Here is an 18,864-nt window from a genome sequence, read left to right as displayed (position 1 = left end):
GCTGGAAATTGTTTCTCATCTAGAAAGCATCTTTTGATAAAAATTGCAAAATATGAAGAAGTTAAGTTAATTAGCTTGTTCGAGAACAAATAAAACACATGGCACCACTTCTGAAACTGTCCTTGGGTTCTTCTGCCTAGTTAACAGAGGGTGTCTCTGCCACAGGACACTTACTAGAAAAAAGAGAATGTTCATTAGCTGTAAATTTGTTTCTTTTTGAATTAATAATAAACCTATGAAGAAGTATGTGCATCCTGTAGTCTGCCTGGGATACAAATGTTTTAGCAATCTGTTTATCTACACACCGCTTAGGAAAGTCAAATAGTCAAAGATGATACATACAATCGGTACGCAGAAAATCATTCAGCAGCTGAAACAATGGAAAACTGTCCCATGTATCTGGGGGCTGCACCTCTAACGCTGCATCCATGTCCACAGCAAAGAGTGACAGAAACGTCTCAGCATGCTCCACCATCAAGTCTGACCACCACGCAAAGGCCTTTGAAGTTTGGCAGAAAAACAACAGACAAAGAGGCAATGAGCTTCTCTCTCTGACATAAGATGGGAAGTCAAGCCCTCACTGTTCAAGATTAATTGTGCATCCAGCAGAGTTTGGTAATTTTATTGTAAAGAGAACAGCATTTTTGACACAATGGACTTCTAAGTGTCCCAAGGCAATGCTTTTCATGATTCCAGGCCTGCCTTAGAAAATCTGTATTCTGACCCACTGGTCGGAGGATGCAGCTGTAGAAGTGACAGACGTGGAACTTCTGTTCAATTTACAATAACTCAGTAAGTTTTGAGTCATGCTCTTTATCACTGTTGTTGGCTAGTTCTTGCTCTATGGTATTAGAATTTGGGAGTTTCTTCACTGTGTTTATGGGTTTTCTGCTGGTCTAACTTGAAATTTTGCAATGATTGTTCACTAATATCTATACAGTTGGGGCTTAGCCATCGATGGTCTTAAACAAGCTCAGTGACTCCTGTTTCCCTACACATTGGAAATGTTACTCCTATTTCATACTAAGGCAAAGGAAAACATTGTTGCAATTGTCACAAAATTTTTGAGTCAAAATCTCTTTAAGTAGGGAGCCTCTCGTTTCATATCCTGTCTGTAAGAAAGATCAGGCATAGCTAGAAAACATTCAGTAAGATGAGGACTTACTTTTCTGGGGGTTGGACACATATGTACATTGAAAACCAAAAAATATCAGTGAAGTAACTCATTTTCATGCACGTGGGTCCTTGGAAATCATTGTGCAGGGTCTCAGGAGTGACATTCACATCGGACTGGGCCAGATGTGAATGCAATTCAAAGGCATGCATGCATGTTGACTAATCATTTCTGGCAGGGAGCATGCAGAATGAGTGGCGGTGTCAACAGGCCCTTTTTTGCTGATTTCAAAGACAGCAATAAAACAAAAACAAGTCGCCAACCCCTTCTCGTCCCCCACCTCCCCACTCAATGCCGTAAAGTATTTACTTTGGAAACACTTTCCGGAGCATTCACCGAAAAAAGATGGAAGGCGTTTGGAAACATGAAAGATGATTATGGAAAAAATTCCATAACGAAAGTGTTTGTTCAATGGCCAAGCTCTTCTGTGATCTTTTGTTATTTGGAGATATTCTAACAGCCACTAGGAGGCAGAACAGCAGTCCACCTCTCTTCTTTCATGAGATTTCATTTTACTTACTTCTCCTTTATCAACATGTGGCTGGTTTGCAAATTAAATGGAAAAAATCGAGTCACGGACTATTCTTCAAGGCCATCTTGGCCGGAAATAGACACCTGCTGTTTCCATTTTAATTTACAGTAAAACCTCACTGATTCAGAGTAATGGTAGTAGGGAGGTGCTAGTTTGTTGGTGTAAAAGCCTAAATTATTGGGCTCCCTAAATAGAGATATTGCTGCTTTCAAAAGCAGTCTGTACTTGGGTATCAAAGTAAAAGGTACTCACTGGTTATCATATGAATGTATCGTAAATGTAGAAGATTTTTTTTTTAAGTTTTAATATTCATTGATAAATTGACATATAAATTGAAGTCAAAGACACAGCAAGTTTGATTTCACAGGTCCTGGGATGAAACTTATCAGAGGAGCCTTAGAATTTCCAGAGAAAGTTGAGACCATGTCTGACATTTACTTAAGAAAAATTAAAAGCCATGTCAACAATTGACCTGTCACAAATTTCAAGTGTCAGGGTCTGAATCGATGAGGTTTTGTTGTAGTTTTACCACCTGGGGATGAGAGCCCTGGGGCTTGGGGCTGGCTCCGCTCACCACCTGGCTAAATTCAAGGAAGAAAGGTATCCTCCGGCCCATCCCCTGAGCTCTCCAAGCTACCTGCCTTCTAAATATTGGAGTTCGCTGGAGCCCCACTCCCACGTCCAGCCCTGTATGGAGGGCTGGCTCTCATCAGTCCTGATGTACAATATTGCTTAAATTCATTAAGGCACACCAAATGCTGCTACTTTAGTTACTTGATAAAATTTACATCTTCGAGGTGAGTCTAAGAAAAGAGAAGACTGAGTTGCCTTGCCAGACATGATTTAGCTCTAGGATGACTGGAAAAAAAAACAAAACACCAGTTCTAAATGCCTGAAATTAAAAATTTCTTAGCCCAACCCCATATCTGGTTCTTATCAGATTTATTTAAAAGTTGCAAACCAGAGACCATAAGAAGCACCAACTTCTACTATATAGAGCGAGAACTTAGTCCCTTACTGGAATTTAATAAATTATTGAGCAATTGTCTATAGTTGTGGTATTAATAATCATATAGATAGGTAGCCCTACAAAGAACAATGACTATTGTGATATGAATGATTACTATTGAAGTCTGGCAGAGGAACTTACGATTCTAGTGAACAAAGAGAATTTAAAGATGGGGTAGTAGGAGAAATGAAGACCAGATCTATTTCTGTATATCGAGTTAGTTCTTTCAGAACCTTATAATCAAATTGACTCCCTGAGAAGGAAAAAAAGATCCTGGCAAGAGCAGTAACAACCAAAAAGCTGTACCATAATTTCAATCAAATAAACAGAGTCTGTGTGACTGGATTGGGCAAGGCAGGGCTTGGGAAAAAAAAATAAAAACAACAACAAAATGCAACAAAACTATATTTATTTTATGCTTGCTCAGACAGGTGAATGCTATTATTGTACGTGAGCTAACTCAATGTTTGTGGGCATCTAAAGTCTTTAGAAGTCTTTTCTGAAGACAATAAAAATTTTCTAAATACTTACCCAGTGTTTTCATTATATAAAGGCAAAGATGTATGCTTTAAGGGTATAGTCAACCACATGGAACACACTGTATTTTTTGTACACAGATTACATGTATATATGTACCCCTCCATATACCACAATACATATATACATATACATACATATACATAGAGAGAGAGAGAGAGATTGGGAAAGTGAAGCAACAATACATAAAGGCATAATTTATGTTTGTGTATGTGTGTGAATAACTTAGGCCCTGAGAGCAGAATTAAGCCACAATTAAGAAATAAATGTGACAACTGCCACTATACACTGCATGTGGGTATATATGGTGTATTTACAGCTGATGAGAATTTTTTCTCTTAGGACTTTTAATTACTTTACATTGGAATTGCAAATGGCTTTAGGGATTATTATTATTATTATTATTATATTTTTGGTGGAAGAGTCAAGTCTACCTGTCACTTTTATTTGCGCGGTGCTACTAGATAGGATGGTACACAGCCAAGATCCATGCTTAGGATTTAGTGATGTTCTAGAGTTTATTGAGCACCCAGAGAATATAGCAGTGAGTACTAGTCATTAGAAAAAATTTTCATACTTCATCCATTTGGCAGCAAAATCTCATCCTTAATGTGCCAGGTCAATATCTGCCTCTTTGGCCGAAGCCAGTGGCTGGCTCTTGGCCTGGCTGTATACTGGTATCAGCTGGGCAGTTTTAAAAATTACCAATACTTGGCCCCTCCACATGAGATTCTGATTAATTGAGCTGGGGTGAGACTTGGGCGTCAGCTTCCCAGGTGATCGCAGTCTGTAAGTGAACACTGAGAACAGATGGTGGCGCCCTTCTGGACAACACCTTGAAACGAATCCACTCACCGTTCAACATATTCTCTCTCTATCATTCATTTGGTACTTTCCGCATAGGTTTTATCCTTTGTATGATCATATATTTAAATATTTCATTTCCTTAGCAATTTGTTCCTAATAATACAACAGGCAAGCTTTGTTGAGTGTTTACTATGTACCAGGCATGATACCAGATGCTTTACTTATTGTGGCTTTCCATCCTAACAATAACTACCTGAGGTAGATTCTATTATTACCACCATTTCACAGAATATGAGAGGTTAAGTAACTAGGTAGAGACCACAAAGCAAGGAAGAGACAAAGCTGGAATTCAAAGTCAAGCTTCTCTAGCACAGAGCCTAAGCTCCTGACCACTCTGCCTTCTGCTGCTTAAAGGCCGAGATTGCCTTATGCCACCCTGTCCTTCAGAAAAACACAGAGGTAGTTGCCTTGGTGCTCAGCAGACAGAAAGCTTTTGATAGACTGAGAAATCATTTTTGTGATTGGGTCAAATGACTAATTTAGGGACTAATTCTGAACATTTATCTAAAGGCAAATTGGGTCTCCGAATTCCAAAGTATGCTAAAGTTTTCATTCCTGACTTCTAAAGTTAGTCAATGAAAACAGAACTGAGTTTATTTCTACTCTATGTATTTATCCTGAATGGCTTTGGATATGTAAGATTAGAATATTTTTATGATGATGGTCACTAGGCAGTTTAAGATAATTAACACTCAGTGAAAAAGTGCTTTTTGGAAAGTGAAAAAAAATGTCTTCTTTGGAATATCAGCTTTCCTTTGGTGCATCTTTTAAAGTAAGTTGGGAAAATATCCATCCTTTCTTAGCCTATAGCAACCTCAGAAAATAACTTGATTGTAAATCAAGCATATCTGTCATTTTTCTTCTACCATTTACTTAGCATAGTGTGAGTGAGGAAAACAATTTTCTTCATATCTATGTCTTCAAAAATGTGTTAGTTTTGTTCGTCATCGTGGGAAAGGCCTCAGCATCCAAAAAGAGCAGGCCAGAACCCCTCAATGCCTCTGGAGATGATTTTTGTGAACACCCAAAAAGAACATACTTACCATCACTTGAACCCTAAATGCCCCCAATCTGAAAAGAATGCCAGGATAGAGTAAAAAAAAATTCTCGCCCACCTTAATTTTACATATCTGGAGGTTAAGTCCTAGGTTTCTATATTTGGAGGGTATTGATTTGGCCCTTTTTCTCACTCTCAGCTGTGCACTGCTGGGTATAGTAGGAGTTAATTACACCTGCCTCAATGGTCTTCGCCCCATTCTTAAGAGCATTTTCGGGAAAATAATGATTCTGTGGCACTCTCTCTATATATAAATACTGTATATATGATTCACAAAGAGACAGTTGTAGGTGAAGGAAGATTAGTATCACTCTGATAGCTACTGGTTACTACATTTGGTATTCATCTGCTGTAATAAAGGTAAGTACACATGGACATAGGAAACTATGACAGGCTAAGGACAGAATCAAGGCAGGTAGGAGGCGTGTGTCGGGATGTAACTGCAGTCGTCGTTAGATATCAATTGCTTCATGCACGCACAAGAGAATCACCCCACATTTACCCTGCCGTGGAGGGTCACCCATTTCACAAGCAGTCCACTGGAAGTTGCCGTTACATTCCTTGGGTCAGTGTTAGAAAGCAGGAGCACCCGGGAAAAATCCCATTAGAAGACATGGTACTGGAAGGGCATGCACAGACTATGACAGCAGGTGGCTGGCTCATTCGGTTTAGTCACATACCTCTTTCCCCTGCCACGATCAGCCAAGATTGAGTGGAACAGTAGAAAAACAGGGAGGAAATTTAAATATGCAATCAGGCATTATTCGGGATGATTGGATTTATGATGTATTATATATTAGTTAACTGTACTGTCAATTTTCATTTAGTCATGGGAATGATTATTTAGGTGCTTGAGAAATTACTATGAAATGCCTTTTCTTCTCCTTTTTGCTGTAGAGTTGAGTGGAGAGGAAGAGAGAATTACTGTGATTTCAAAATGCTATTTTAAGAGATATGATTTTAAATCTCAATTTTGAAGCAAGCAGTGATATAACAGGTTGATCATAATGGAATCTTGGAATCTTTTCTTGGAAGGGTTGGGTTGTTTAAGTCTTTAAGGTTTGGGATTTAGTTAGCCTTGAAATCTCTTGGTTTATAATTATTATCAAAATTATAATTTTGATAGTGATCTGTAAAAAAAGTAAGCTGTATTTATTTAGATGTATGTTGGAGAATTGACAAGTTAAACAACACAGAATAATTCATTTCTATCACTGCATTTTGCAACCCAGATCATCAAAGGTTAACAAATGAAGACTCTAGTACAAGCAGAATAAGTTACAGAGATAAATCCAAAAACATGGCCTATGAGCTACACACCAAAGAAAATAAATAAAAACAACAGCGGTGGCAACAAAAACAACCACAAAAGACCAGAAATATTTTGTGTCCTCTGGACAATAACCATATGCTGCTGGAATAATATTTTAAAAATAATACTCACCTCTTTCGTTTTAAGAAACATCTGAAAACTTAAGTTGAAACGTACAACACCCAGTTACTTTTTGGTAGTTTTAAACAACCTTCCAAAGGCTCCTCATTGCCAAATTTCCACTTTTATTGTCTTTGCAAGGCCAGTCAAGAGAAAGATGTGTGTTAAAGCATCGTATTTGCAATGTTGACAGTAGAATCAGGTCTGCAACCTCAGCTAAGGAACACCAAAAGACGTTTCCCACCACACCTGCTCACCTCTGCGTGGTGCTCCTCATTCTGTTGGAGAACTTCAATGACTAGTTCAGCAAGACGTATTGTGTCTTCAAGTTTTTTGGCAGGAGTGATTAACCGGCCTACATTTTCTGTAGTACAAGAATTTGTGTTAAAATTTGGAGAAAGCGTCAGGCTAGTTTTGTGGCCGTTAGAACTAGTGGATAAGAAATTTCGAATAGTTACTACTTTTAAAAAAAGTTTCATGCAAATATTAAGAGCCACATAATTAGTAGTGAGCAAACCATAAAGCCATTTTATTATTATCACCATCATCATTATAATACATATTAAGAAAAAGCAGTGCTCCAGCTTCAAATTTGCATATTAAGCCATATTGTCTATGACAGCCCATTTCAAATTTAGTGACATTTTGTACACACGTTCTTTAAAGACAGCATAAATATACTATCTTGTGTCACTCTCTAGAATGTGTTGATGCTACCTGAAGCGGGAAGATGGAACAGAAGCTGAATCTTGATTGCTGCTACATTTGTTTCCTGGATTTGTCCTTAAACATTTGATACTGTAGCATTATTTTTCATTATAGGTCAGCAAGTTTAACAGGAACTGGAGTGTTCATTTTTAAAAAGAAGAGTTAAATGTCTGGCTGTTTTAAGTAATCCAGGGTGGAGATTTAAAATTAACGGACATTCCTGAGCCATTAGGTAGAAGGCAGGATCAAATTATTAAAAGGATATTGGGAGTAGATTATTGAATGAAATGATGGTAGTTTGTGCTACTGGCTGGTACAATTGGAATTTTACCATTTGGGTGGCAAAAAGCACTCAGTTTTTTTCTTTGTTTTTATTGTGTTGAAAGGGTTATGTTTTTATCTGACTCAAGAACAAACTGAACCTTGGTTTATGTTGCATCGTTTATAGAGCCAAATAAATGTTTGGCAATGTCAATGTGTTACAAAAGTTACAAACCTTTTTTTTTTTTTTCCTGGGAGAAAAGAGTAAATTTAAAATATAAAGGTTTGCTTAGCCAATGAAATTGCCTGAATTCAACTGGGCTGAACTCACAGGGCATCCTGTTTTCATGGTTAGACCCCTTCAAACCTTGAAGTTTCAGAGTTATTTGAAGCCCCTAGGGTATAATGGCAGCAAGCATCATCCAGAATATTTCACAGGTGGGTATACATGTACAAATAAAGGACTGCCAAAACTTACTTTCATCTATTCATCTGAAGTAGATATCTTTTGGCTTGAGGATTTTTCTTGCTAGAGATTACTCAATGCTTCATAGGAATATTTGTTGTTGTTGTTGTTATTGTTTTTTGGGGGGTAAACAAAATCATAGGAGATTGTAAATTTATAAAGAAAAAGTGTCTCATAGTTTTCTCTTTGTGGGTTTGTTAGATAGGCAATAAATACGATGATTATTAGTTTAGGATTTAATAATGAAAAACAAGTTCTGTGAAACACTATACAAAGAGTGTCCCAGCCACTCGGGGACACTGGGAGCTAAGAGTGATGGATGGCACTGGGTGTGATTATCGGGGTGCTGGAAGTTTTGGTCCAACAAGGTCTGATGACTGGTGTGAAATTGGGCTTTCTGGATTCAGACCAATAAAAATCTCCATTAACTCTGCCATGCTCAGTTGGAAATGTGCTGGATATGGTTAGGACATGAAGGTGGGTGCTGTGGGGAACATAAATATGCAGATCAGGTTGTGAATACCCCACATGCAGAGTACGGAGATGTGTGGAGTTTAGAGGCTGAAAGCTCATTTCCTGGTGAGAATGATAAATATTTGGAAAAATAATGAGTGATTTCTTTGCTTTGGGGTCACCTGGCTTGTCTATAATTTCATAATGTACTATCATCGTTTTATTAGTATTTCACCATTTCACCTTTTCAGGCATTTCTACAAACATACTGTGTATATATGTTTGGGTAATATGTGTAGAGTGAGGTACTTGCATTTTGATAGTAAATATGCATAGGCTACTATATTTTATTAGTTGATATTCACATTTACACATCAATTTGCAAATTCCTCATCCTATGCTTATTACCCATTCAACACATACACCCACATACACACATCACACACTTACATACATTTTCTTGTAACCAGACAAGTCTGCACAGTAATACAAATCTGCAGGAAATCCCACTTGGGGCACATCTTTGAAATCTCTTGCTTTAAAAATAGAGAGCATTTTCCTTTTGGGTGGAATACTCACCAAATTTAGAGGAATTCTAGATCATGTAGAAATAAAATAATTACCACCAATATTTTTATGCACTTTTACTTAAAAACTGTGAATGATTTTTGTTTGGAGAAATCCAAGATGCTTAAGCTAGGACCACCTGATGATTTGTTTTAATCTGCAGCGCTCTTAGCTTGACTGTAATAATATATATTGATTAGATACACATAAAGTGTATATGTGCACACAGTCATTCTGTGTGTGCACATGTACACAGACATGTGTATGCCTGATGTATATATACAGACAGTATGTTTAATAAAACCTTTTGCAATTTTACCTTAACGTGCGACCATTAAAGTAAACAGGTTAAAGATACTTTGATCCAGAACATTTGATCTTCCAACTAACTCATATAGCCAGACTTTCATTTACTATTAATTAGCAGCAATTCCATTATGTGGAGATCAAGACACTTCATTGAGACATAACACTATTTTCCTCTTCATTTGCATAGCTAATTTACCAGCTATACAGACAAAATGGTATTAAAAGTGACTTCTTTAAGATGTTGTCTTTAAAGAAAATATTGTGCAAAATCCTTGGCACCTCCTCCCTCCCCCCGACAGAGGTCAAGGAGAAATTTGTGCTTAAAAATTATTATTTGTTGTCCCTTCTCCTGTCTTGAAATGTACCATAATACTCCTATCACCCAATCTTGTATTAGCTGGAGCACTGATGAAGGGGAACTAAAAATACAACATACTTAGTAAACATTTCATACAACAGAATTGAAGCTCATAACATATAAAAAATTGTCATGCAAAATGTTATGCAACAACAATGTTATTTTGTGCTGACATTGAGATTTGAAAATGTTGCATATGTCAGACATAGCTAGACGAAAAAAAAAAATGTGGACATTTGGAAATAAATGCTCTCTTTGGAGTCTCTCAAAACCTACGGTGTCAAACTTGAGAGCTTGAGCCTCGGCTTAGTATTCCAAACCGAAACAAAATTTCAAGAGGAAAAATGAACAGAAAAGCAAACTAAACTAGAAAGCTGCTGAGTAAAGGAATGATAGAGGTTTACAGTACTTGATTTTGGCCTAGGTATGCCTTTGAGCCTCTGATATAACATGCTGGTCTGCGTTTGGGTGGGTGGAGGAGGCCCAGGAGATGGCAGGGGTGCTGCTCAGGTAGGTGAAGAGAGACAGTAAAAAAGTAAAGAGACAAAGTGACTTTCACAAAATGTGACAAGTAAGATGACAAACTCTGGGAACAACCAAACAAGCAAAAATGATAAAACACAAGGGAGAGCTGCTGCTTCCTTGGTGTTAACTGCAACATAACAGAGGTGCGACGTTGTTTGATAAGGAACAGGACTCTTACCAGTGTCACCAGCACCACCCTACCAAGACACTCAGAGGCTGAACGCAAATACTGGATGCCTTCATCCAGATGGATGCACATGAATGATGGTGGCAGCATCATTGACGGAAAGAAGACACACTTTCGTACAATAAAAAACACCTGTATGTTAAGAGCCTCGTCCTTTCAGATGACCAGAAATAGGACTTGATGTATTCATAGTTGGAAGATCTGGCTTCTAATCCTCAATATGCTACTTCGCTTTCTACGTAACCTTGCACTTTCTACCTAAGCATCTCTGTGCTTCAGTTTCCTCATCTATACATTGAGAATATCAATATCTTTTTGGTGTACCTCGCAGGGTTGCCGATAAGAGCAAGTAAAACAATGCATGGGACAGATCTCTATAAAGCCTAAGGTGCCTACAAATGTTTATTGTTCTCACCAACATTGTGAAAAGGCAGGAATTAATTGCTTTGCAAAAGCAGATGAAGGGCCGTTATTAGTTCAAGTGAGCTAGGGAATATTCTTGCTCCCTTTGTGGAATTTCAACATGTCAAAATCTGTCATTTTGGGGGAAAATGTGTGGTATCTGATTGTTTCCAGCTCATTTAATTATTTTCAATTTGGAATTCTCGTGGCTTTTATATTGTGGGTTGAATCATATATAAAAACTTGCCAGCTTATCAAATATGTTACTTGCTATTCCAAATGTTAGAATACCGTAATCAGCACTTGACCCATCTGTCATGTGGTTTACAATATCAGCACAGCAAACATCCTATAACAATAGCCTCTCCTTCAATACAGGCACAGAGCACTATCAGCTTCTATAATTCTTTCTCTTTAATGAGTGTCTCATTAACCTTGGACCTGCTCTTTTCTAATTGTTCTCATTTATAAAGCAATCTGTATGGTGAGGGGAGACATACTCCATTGCCAAGTTTTCTTCTTGGTTTGCTTGAATTTTCAACTGGGAAAATGAGTTTTACTGCAGGCTTATAGGAAATGGAATTGTAGCGACATTAATAAAAAATACGAGAAATAAGAATAAATATAATGTTCTTGCAAAAAATATTTATTGAAAACAAATGTTAATGAGATCCTTTTCTTGTGGGACCACCTCACTGTTTTGAATGTAGGACTAAAAAAATTATTTACTGGTCTCCTCTTATTAAATCTTTTGTTGTGAAAAATCATGTGTAAATAGAATTTGGAAAAATCCGTTTTAAATGATAGCTATTTAAAGAAAGGCAACGACTGATCATCTTTGTAAAAAAAGTACTTTGCATTATAATTTTGTTAAAATCTGGTTTCCTACCTACAGCTGTGCTGAAAGTCGGGTACATTTTTGGTAATATATTCTCCTGACTTTTCCAGTGAACGCGTGTTACCTGAGTGTGCAATTCTCATGGAAACTCCTTATTCTTTCTTATAGATATCACTAAACCAGTGTAGAGAAACATTTGAGCTGGTGGTTTATAAAACAATGACCTATCCCCAGGCTGATCCATAACTCACGAGGCAGCAGACACATATTTCAGCTCAATGGGTCTTGATAAAAATTCGTAAAGGGATTTCCTGCTGCCAACTGTCTGTCCAGAATTCTGACAGTAAGGTTTGCCACTATAGAAAAACAAGCTCCCTATTTTTTTCCCCTCACAAAGCAAAACAAAAATATCATACCTTGGTTTCCAACTTTATTTACCCAATTACCATTGCTCATGTTTACACAATTAAATCTGCTTGGCTTCCAGAAAGAGAGTTAAATGTGACTGCAGAAAAACCAAAAGAGAATTCCTCTGCATGCTCAGCTAAGCCAGGGAAGAGAAACATCTAGGAGTGAGAGACACTCCAATTAGCCCTTAAATAACCTGACCATCCCTGGTTCCAGCGAATGAATTGTCAGTCCCTGAAATATCATATGAAAGATGGATATGGTTGATGGAAAGCTCACTTATTACCAAGTTCCAATCTACTGATGTGCTGCTGAAGATACCAGTGTTTGTGCTACTACTGAAAATAACTAGCCTGCAGCACTTTGCTATGATTTGGGGATTGGGGTTGATAAAAACTAGAGTAGGAATAGAAAGCTAAGCAGATAGCCACATCATGCTTTTCCAGAGTACCCTGCCTCCCTAAAATGATGGCTACTTGGGCCATACATTTAATGCAGGTTCACAATTCAACATAATTTCCTTAGTGATTCCTTGTACCTTTGCCACTCCCTTTCAAAAGATTCTATCACTAGGACAGTATAAAGTATATGGTAATAAAGACTGTTGGATGAATCATGGATCATTTTCTCTACTCTTTTTATTGCAGTTATCTCTGTGTCTTCAGTAAAGCATTCATTTGAGCCTGTCATACTCCAGCTCAAAAGTCTTTAAGATACTCTTTTCATAACAAGAGTTACACCTTCATATGCCATCACAAGAGAGTGCCTTTATAACAAAGGCCCAACTCCTCTACTGATACCTCTAGTTGAGCACTAATGGCCTTTAACAACAGCAAATTATATACATGTTTGTTTCCTTCTATACCCAGCAAACGCTGTATTTCTTGGGTCTAGAATAGTGCCTTGTCCAGAGCAGGTCCTCGAATACTGGAGGAAGAAAATCCTCAGTGGATCCTGCTCAGTGCAGTGCTTTCACAGAAAAACAAATGCTCTGTGGTTGCAATATGCATATAAATTATACAGCAACTTTTATCTCTTACCCAACGTCCCTGGTTACTTAAAACATGTACTAAGCTGAATTGCTGAATACTAAACACTGTAACCTAAACTTCCAAACCAGAGAAATCTTCAGGTATCTTAATGCAATTTTAGATGATATGAGATAATTAAAAGTACTTTTTATTTAAATTAAAATAAATTGCAACTACACTGAGAAAATAATGTTATTATGATATTTTTTCTTCTCTAATTTAGTATCTTTGTATTCTAAGTCAATATTTCTCCTTAAGAATGAGCTGTTGCACCTAAGAAAAGTGAGTTTAATTCTAGATAGACACAGTAGTGGATAACTGTTATTTATTTATTTATTTATTTTTATGTGTAATGACCTTCCTCCAGAGAATTATCTCTCCCCCACTCCATGTTGTTCTGGTGGACCATTTCAGGCAACGAATCCTACAGGGGCAGTTATGAGAGCCAAACCAGGCCGACGATAGCACCCTACACCATCATGGGTATTATGATTGGGTCAGGGATTAATATGGGATCTACACATGCTAATGAGACCCTTTTCTGGAATTTTAAACAGTTGCTTGGAGAGAAAAGCTATTTTTCCTTTAAGGTTAGGAAAAAAGCCTTGTACTATCTGTGGCCATACTGCTCCCAATAAGTCTGCTATGACACCCCAGTCACATTAAAGAAGCCTGGCAGAAGTTGGAGAGATCAAAACATACTAAAATTTTTAATCCCTGAATCCAGTTCCTCCAGATATTTCCTAGCCCATGTTGGCCAAAAATTTCCTTTTCTTACTTAAGCTCTTTGAGGTTTTATTTTTTTTTTTTTATTTTTTTGTGTGTGGGGGTGTCACTTGTTTTAGTGGAATACAGATTTAGTAGTACTATAAATATCCACCCAGTCTCCAAATAAGCTTTCATGTATATGCCCTAGGGCATGATCTTGGGGTATATGGAAAAATGATGAATAGAGGCAAACACTTCAACAAGGCCAGAGGACACCTTACAAAGACCCTGGCCTAGGTGAAGTCTCTCGTAGCACCTTGGATCTCCCTTCACCAGAATGCAATTACTTCTTTTATGCCTATGTTCTCAACTTCATTGTGATCTCCCTGAGGGTAGGGAACATGACTGTTTTTGCTGATTGCTCACTGCCCTGGTGCCTGGTAGAGCTCCTGGAACATAATAGGCATCTAACAGATAATGTGTGGAACTATATTGCAATGTTTTATTTCAAAATTAATGATTAAAAGATAAACCCACTGCCTCCTATAGTCCATTGACATACAAATTGCAATTCCTGGATTAGCAGGTTCAGCATCACCTGGGAGTTTGTGAGAAATGCAGATTTCCAGGCCCAATTCCAGACCTATCAATTCAGAATCTATGTTTCAACAAGATCCCCAGAAATCTGTACAAACATTAAAGTTTGAGATGCAGTGTTTTATATTTCCTATCTTTCAAATGAAAGTTTGGGATTAGGTGATTGAGAAGCTCCTTTTTGGTCTAACAATCTTATTGCTGATGATTACAAGTGTTTCATAGTATAGAAGTTGAATGTGTGGACTCAGGAATTAGGCTCATGTTCAAATTCTGTCTCTGCAATTAACTAGCTATGTGGCCTTGGGCATGTCTCTATTTCTCTCTCTCTCTCTCTGTATTTCTATATACGAAAGAGTGATTTCTTATTTCATTGAGAATATGAGGTACACTTTAACATTTCTGAAATCGGATGCATCTTACATTTGATGGTGTCTCACAATTTAGTAGGTAGCATTGTTTTGTTCTTAGATGTACATAAATTAATGGTGCATCTTATAATTGATGGCTTTTTAGATTTAATGAAATATGGTAATAAAACACTTACAGAGTTGTGAGAATTAAATGAGATATGCATGTAACTACTTAACACATACTAAATTCTCTATAAGTGACAGTTGTCACCATCATCAGCAGCAGCATCATGTCATTTTTCTGGTAGAAGAAACACTGGTTTCATGTTAATAGTTTTTGGTTCATGGCATAGTTTTTAACACATCCTCTTTTCCTCCAAGACTTTCCTTGGCAACAACAGTGTTTGCAACATGTTTCTCCTTTTCCTCCTCACTTTTTATGAAGTATAGAGGAGGTACTAGTCTACAAATAATTTGGGCTTAGAAACCCTGATGTATGCATCACTGAAACAAGAAGGATGAAAAGAGAAACATTTAGTCCCTTGTGTAAGATAGGAAGCATGAGATGGTCCTCATTTCAGAAGTGCCTGGGTTTTGGTGAGATGGTATTTTCCCTCAGTGGTCTCTTGGGTGGGTGGCGCTGTACTGTGTGTTTGAATACCGCAAGGCTAGTTGTCTCCTCTCCTTAACTGGCCTTGGACCTGTAGGAAGTTTGACTGGAGATAGGAAAAGACACAAAACCCCAACACTACAGAATCTGCTTAGAAATCCTTTGAATGGATTTGGGCTGCTTTAAAAGGTTTCTGTCAATTGGAGAAAAAAAAAAAAACGTCCTTAGTTCTTAGGAAGTCTTAGGGAATCTCAACTGCCCTCAGGAAGACTTCACGATAGATAGATTTGGGCAATGATTGGGTCCCAGAAGGGATTGTTCTGTTTTTTGGTGTTTTGGTGGCCTTCCTGGATTAAAAGTTATAAGTACTTGTGAACTTATCCATTGGATGAATGGATATTGTCTGAGTGCCCACCACATCAGCTGAAAAAAAAAACACATGTTGGAAAAAGTTAAAAAAACATGGCTTTTGAATTTAGAAAGATCTGGGTTCAAGTCCTACTTGAGAAATCACTTATCTTCTCCAAATCTCAGCCCCCTCATCTATAAAAGAGGCAATGATAAAGCTTTCTCTATGGTACTAAGGTAAAGATTTAATCATATCTTCCCTGTAAAGTTCTTAGCACAGTGCTGCCTGACCCCATTAATAGTCTCTCTCTCTCTCTCACTCTCTCTCACTCTCTCTCTCTCTCTCTCTCCCGCTCTCAAAATTATACACACACACACACACACACACAAACACACACACAAACACACACACACATATAATATATAATATATATAATATAATTTTGCAAATTTTTGTATATTTGGAGGAAAAATTATTTTATTTCAAGTTCCAATAAAATTGTTGTGCTGCTCAGAAAATTATGCAAGTATTTAGTCAAGAAATGAGCTAAAACAGCAAGAATATTGTAGACTTTCTCAAAGCTTGCTGGGTTCAGAACGTTGATAGTTTAAATGGAAATGAATTAAAACAATAGATTTATGTGCAGGAGTTATAACTTTTCTTTCATAGAGTATCAGTGGTTTATATTTTTTTGAGATACTATAATTAATCTGAACATTTAACTCTAACAATGCCACCAGATAGAAAGCATAAATCCACCAAAATGCCACCTACAGAGTCTCATAGCTTCTCTGACTAAGTGACTCCATAGTTGTTTATGTTCTGCCTCAATCTGCACATGTAACTCCAGCTGTGCCCTGCCACCTCCATACTGTTGGTTTTCAATACTCATCCACATATTTGTGCTAAGTTTCCTCTGAGGAAATTGAAAAGGGAGAGGGAGGGTGAGAAAAAAAATGTAAAGGCCGAGAAGGAAATAATTATGATTATGATGGTGGTTGAGAGTTGTTTGCCTAGAAGTAGCCTCAAAAATATCAAGCTTCAAACCCATCTCTGCTTTGCCCTTAACTTTTAGGTCCAGTTTTACTCTATTCTTCCTCCTCAGTCCTTTTCTCCATCACTGCCAGTATGATTTGTCTGGAGTGCAAATACCAAGCCATCTCCTTGCTTAAAGAGCCTTTAGCGGGTCTCTATCACCTTTGTAAAATGAAACCTGTGGAACCATTCCTTTGAAAAATCTATATACATGCAAAAGTTGGCATAGATTCCAGGTTAAGAAATTTTGGACCATGAGATAGTCTGAACTCTGTATTATTAAGGCATATAAGGCTTTGAGATCTTGCCTCCTGCTTACATTGCCATCATCAACACCCATTACCGCCATCATTTCATCCTGTTTTGCAACCACATTGAATTACAGAGTAATGAAGAGTGTGGCCTCTGCCTGGGCTCCAGTTCTGGCTCCATTACTATTCTTCTAAGAGTGTGTTATTTAACCTCTCTGTGTCTCAGTTTGCTCAGCTATAAAATGAGAATAATATTAGAATTTACCTCATAAGAGATTTTGGGAACTAAATGAGTTAATACATATAAAGTACTTAATAGCCGTACCTGGTACATAATACACACTGAATAAGCACTAGCTATTTTTATTAACTATATGGTTTTAGATATTTGCAAATGTTACTTTTTCTATCTAGGATGCCTCTCCACTTTCCAATACCAGCTCCCTTTCAGCAATTCCAATTCGTCTTTCAAGATGCAGTTCAATCTTACCCCCTGCCCCCTTGTGAAGATTTCTGTGGTTTTCTGACCAAGTCCTCTTATACATAACTCTACCAATTGGTGTTGCCACATACTTAATTTGTAATTTACACTTATGCACCCCCATTGGCCCATGTGCTCCATAAGGTTAATAGCTGTTTTCTCTTGTTTATATAGTCCCTGGCTTTTACCACTATACATGGCACATGGTAGGCTCTTTCATTGAACATTTGACTAATGAATGAATTAATGACTGAGAGAATAAATGAAAGAATACCTTCCCTTCCAGGGAGAGAAAGTCACATTTTTTGCCAGCTTGGTACTTGGCATGTGCTCAGAAATGCTTTCTGAATTGATCTGACATATTCAACTTTGATTAAATAAAATATATTTAATTTTGATTAAATGATAATTATCTTTTGAAAATCCTTTAGAACTTAAACACGATAATGAAAACTATATATTTATTAAAGTTTTAAGTTAGAGCTTTCCTCACAATGAGTTAGAAGTTTATGGACTAAACAAGAAGAAAATGTCCAAAGCCAGAGAACTTCCTAAGGCCTCTCATCTCGTGAAACTTCCAGCAGAGGCCCCTGTGGAGCCGCCCTGTGCAGCATCCTGCCTCATCACATATACATACGAGAACAACACAAACAAAACTTCTCTCTACCTTGACTTATAAACATTCATCAAAGAACACAAACTTCTCAATAGGTAGAAAACAGAAAAAAAAAAAAACAAAAAGGAAGATTAGTTTGGTTCATTAACTTTTTTAAAAGCACATGAGGCCAAATCACTGGAATCCTGAAACCAATGAAATTCTGCAGCAAACCAGAATTCTGTTCCTTCAAACTTATGCCTTTACAGAAATTCTACTCCATAAAGGTCACCATCTAATGGGCATGAGGTATATTTAGACAGCACAAATTAACTCCTTAAGTATTATTGCAACTCCACATCAGTCTTAGGGAGTACATACATTAAGGAGCTATTAAAAACAAAAACAAAAACAAAAACTAAATAGAACTCAGCAGTCCTGAAGTTTATAATGCATATACAATTGGTTCACCTGCGTCCTTTTGATTCTCTATTTGAAAGAGAGAGCACAACAAGGAGAGAAGAGAGAGAGAAACAAGAACACATATGCAGGATTAATGAGCAAGTGGACCACAATGCCCCCCACTTATGTGTGATACATGGTATTGGAAGAAAAGGTTGCCCTTGGGTTCCCACCGCCCCGAAGTATGGGGGCCAGCAAAAAAAGGCTCCTTCAAAGAGGTGGAAAATGCTGCACAAATAGAAAATTAGTAAAATTAAGTTTATGTAAAATCAAGCTATGAAACATACACGAACTCTCCAAGTGAC

The 18,864-nt window shown here is 37.4% G+C and overlaps 1 protein-coding gene across 15 annotated transcripts in view; it reads right to left on the bottom strand.

Moving 5' to 3' along the window:
• CADPS (calcium dependent secretion activator) overlaps positions 1-18,864 on the bottom strand; it is a 442,570-nt gene that overhangs the window by 88,914 nt on the left and 334,792 nt on the right. For 5 of the 15 annotated variants that reach the window (XM_036218632.1, XM_036218624.1, XM_036218635.1 and 2 more), the window contains 3 exons: positions 18,569-18,586; positions 6,866-6,972; positions 343-499 (listed from right to left, as the gene is read on the bottom strand). In XM_036218632.1, coding sequence (XP_036074525.1) covers positions 343-499; positions 6,866-6,972; positions 18,569-18,586 — 282 coding nt within the window. Of the gene's footprint in view, positions 1-342; positions 500-1,694; positions 1,716-5,856; positions 5,866-6,865; positions 6,973-18,568; positions 18,587-18,864 lie in introns of all 15 variants that reach the window. The other 10 variants (XM_036218629.1, XM_016150172.2, XM_036218622.1 and 7 more) reach the window with 3 other exon arrangements.

This window comes from Rousettus aegyptiacus, unplaced genomic scaffold (genome assembly GCF_014176215.1).
Source record: "Rousettus aegyptiacus isolate mRouAeg1 unplaced genomic scaffold, mRouAeg1.p scaffold_m13_p_4, whole genome shotgun sequence".
Lineage (NCBI taxonomy): Eukaryota > Metazoa > Chordata > Mammalia > Chiroptera > Pteropodidae > Rousettus > Rousettus aegyptiacus.
The sequence above is the reverse complement of the archived record's forward strand: the minus strand, read 5'-3'. Positions and strand labels throughout refer to the sequence as shown.